The sequence below is a fragment of the Halyomorpha halys genome, unplaced genomic scaffold (assembly GCF_000696795.3).
Source record: "Halyomorpha halys isolate HHAL.00 unplaced genomic scaffold, Hhal_1.1 Scaffold1175.1, whole genome shotgun sequence".
Lineage (NCBI taxonomy): Eukaryota > Metazoa > Arthropoda > Insecta > Hemiptera > Pentatomidae > Halyomorpha > Halyomorpha halys.
The window spans coordinates 39,792-43,136 of NW_027115251.1; the positions used below are offsets into that span (position 1 = coordinate 39,792).

General features: G+C 29.7%; 1 protein-coding gene across 1 annotated transcript in view; it reads right to left on the reverse strand.

The window, feature by feature from the left end:
* LOC106688677 (probable Rho GTPase-activating protein CG5521) overlaps window positions 1-3,345 on the reverse strand; it is a gene marked incomplete at its 5' end in the record, with an annotated part of 237,137 nt that overhangs the window by 20,651 nt on the left and 213,141 nt on the right. The window contains 1 exon segment of the mRNA XM_067052337.1: window positions 2,043-2,171. Coding sequence (XP_066908438.1) covers window positions 2,043-2,171 — 129 coding nt within the window.

The following is a 3,345-nucleotide window of genomic DNA, read 5'->3' on the forward strand; positions in this document are numbered from 1 at the left end:
AACAAACGAAAAACGACAGGACTTTTTGAATGCCCTGGTAGATGTTCTGACAAAGAAAAGTGCAGCTGGATGACTGTAGAAGAACAAGAAGCCTACAGCCGTATCGTTCCAATTTTTGGAAGATGAATCGATCACTTGATTAGTAGAGAAGATATAAAGGAAAAAATAGGTATTACGTGGAACTAATTTTCACGAAGATAAGGTTTTAATTTTTCATTCCATTGTTGGTATTTTTTTGACATACTATAAGTTTAGGAGAATCTAAGCAAGCAAAATGTGTTGTTTTTTTTCACCATGTTGCATTTTTTAATTTAATTTCCATCCATTTTAGTCTCAACACATTTTATTTTTCTTTTAAGTCCGACGTTTCGGCCAATCCGGCCATCCTCAGGGACAATCTACTTAATACAATTTTGGAACTATATGACTTAAAAACTCAACTTCATGCAGGCTATTCTGCCCAGGTCAAAACAACAATTTCTAATTAGTCAATATTCCCATTAAAACCAAAATTAAAATCATTTATCATAGTCACAATTTGTTAAAACTTTATCACAACCTAGTTAACCTAGGCACTGATGCCAGCCTCTTCAGTCCAGGATTATATAAAATAGTAAATAGAATAAATAAACAAGGAAACATATTCTATTCAAGTAGTCAAATTTGAGTATATGCAGATGATATAGCTCTATGGCTAGAAGTGTATAAAACCCTCACTGAAATTTTTTAATAAACTCAATACCAAAAGCAAAAATATGAGCCTTAAAATAAATGATTCAAAAACAATGTATATATGCACTGATACACACAATTCAAGAGTTACCATAACCTTGTGGTGAAAGGGCACATTTTTAAAAACATCCTACCTTTTTCAGAATTAAATAATGAAAATAAAATGATAACGGAGGTGAACAAAATAATTATGGCCACTAACCGTGCCTTTTTTTTTTAAGTTTTTTTTTTTTTTTATAGTTTTTTTTTTCATAAACTTGAAGTTTTTTAAATCATCCTAGATATCAAGGATCATCATCAAAGTAAGGGTATATATAACTTTATTTAGACCTAATCTTACCTACGCGGCTGAAACGTGGATGTTTACTGCTACCATCAAAAACGAATTTAGAGACTTTAAGAGGAAAATACTTAGAAAAATATATGTTCCCTTGTTCAATTAAATAATTTTGGAATGGAGGATAAGAACAAATAATGATGGTAAGCTTTATAAAGTCCTGCTAGAATTGAATGGTTGTGGCATGTTCTAAGGTTGCGGGATAACAGAATACCAAAAAAGATGCTCCAAAGCAGAATTTATGAGGCAGAGGAAGCCGAAAAAAAGATGACTGAATGATGATATAGGTGGCTGAGAGAAACAAACTGAAGGGAGTAAGTATAGGGACATCAGAAAAACTATTGTGCAGGAAGCCAAGGCGGACCCCAGACTGTAGAACTACGGAGAAGAAGATTCTATGATTACTTGAGTCTAATAACCTTCAACTCTTTGTATCCTTTCTTAAATCCTTTCACTTCATTTATGGGAGAAAATTTATTCAATTTATTCAAGCTTGAGATAAAATTGAAAAAATAAATAAATGGTTTTATTAGACCTTCATCAAATTTCACAAGCACTTTCATGTCTCCCACTGCTATTCTGAGCCACTTTGGTTTTATCCTACTTTCCCATGGCAACATATCCTTGATGCGTTTCAGTTACAATCCTGAAATCCAAAAAAAAATCACCGTATTCTTGATCTTCTAACTCTGTTTTCTTCTTTTTACTACAGTGATTTGTTAAGCCCTTCTCAGAGGACAAATATACACAAAGTAGAATGGTACTTAGAATAGTAGAATGGTGAGAATGGCAGTCAAATATAATAAAAAAAAAATTTTAAAATAAAAAACTAATAGACAAGTATTCCATACATAATATAAATGCAAGACTTCCTTTATTTGAAAGTATTATAAATAACTTGTTTTTTCAAGCAATAAATATAATTAAATAAATATAGTTCAAGTCCTGTTATCTAATAGGCCAAGCTACTTACTTCCCAAGCTAAACCAGCAATAAAATCTTCGTACGCCTGACTTCCACCAGAATTGGAAAGAATTGAATTTTTGTCTTCTTGACCTTGTGCAACATATATAACAGCCACTTTATGTGTTTGGCGACAACGCTACAAAACATATTATACCAGTCAATCAGAACTCAAATTGGATATCAAAAGTTATTTAGTTATCTTAATCTATTTGACTAACCTATAGGAGCTATTTGAAAAAAAAGAAAGAAGCTCAAATTCTAGTATTGCTAACAAAAATAACAAATAAGAGAGAAAAACAGGTAATAAATTAAATATATAAAGTAGGATATACTAAAATATTACTTAAAAAACGCTTTATATATATTGTAATAACCAAAAATTATTTAAAATAAAATAAAAAGAATTTTAATAGTTTTAACTAATTTCATATATAAAAGATAGCTTGGGTTCAAATTAAAAGCTTTAATATTTAACAGATAGGAAAATTTTATAACATAATAGACTCTTTTCTCAGGGCGGGTTTCCAGGCAATCAGAAACAGACGACATTTTATTACTAATAACACTTAAACTTAATTAATAGCTATTTTACAAATGCAATAAATTCCAGTTAGAAACAAAACTAACCAATTACACATCTTTCTTAGATGATTGATGACTGTTGATATCTTCTAGTCTATGATGCTATGCCCAACTCCTAACAATGGCTTCCAGTCCTTCCCGCTTCTAGCCGACCAACGTCCTCTCACCAGGCCAGCCATATCAAGAATGCCCATTTCCTCACTTCTATCTTCAATGTTCACTAGTCGATCCAAAAATAATTGATTGTAGTACAATCGCTCTGCTTTATTTGCTATGATTTACGATGTAAATAGTTTATTGATAATTGTTATGTTCTTCTATTTCTTCTTTGATTATTCTTTATCTATAATTATTGTATAGAAACAACAAAAGTTGAAAAATTTCAATTTATCTCAACACAAACACTTGAGAAGGAAGCACGCCGCCATCTTCTTTTTTTTTAATAGTGTATTTATTTTAGACTATGAAAACTGGTTAGCTTGCTTTTTGATTTAAAATAACAAATAGAAAAATACTGAAAAGATACACATAAAATACAAATATAACTAAAATCATTTATATATAAATATCAACTATTGATTAAAAGAAGGATATTACAATATATATTAATAATATTAAAATAATATTATAAGTCCTTTTTTTTTTTAAGTTTTTTTTTTTTTTTATAGTTTTTTTTTTCATAAACTTGAAGTTTTTTAAATCATCCTAGATATCAAGGATCATCATCA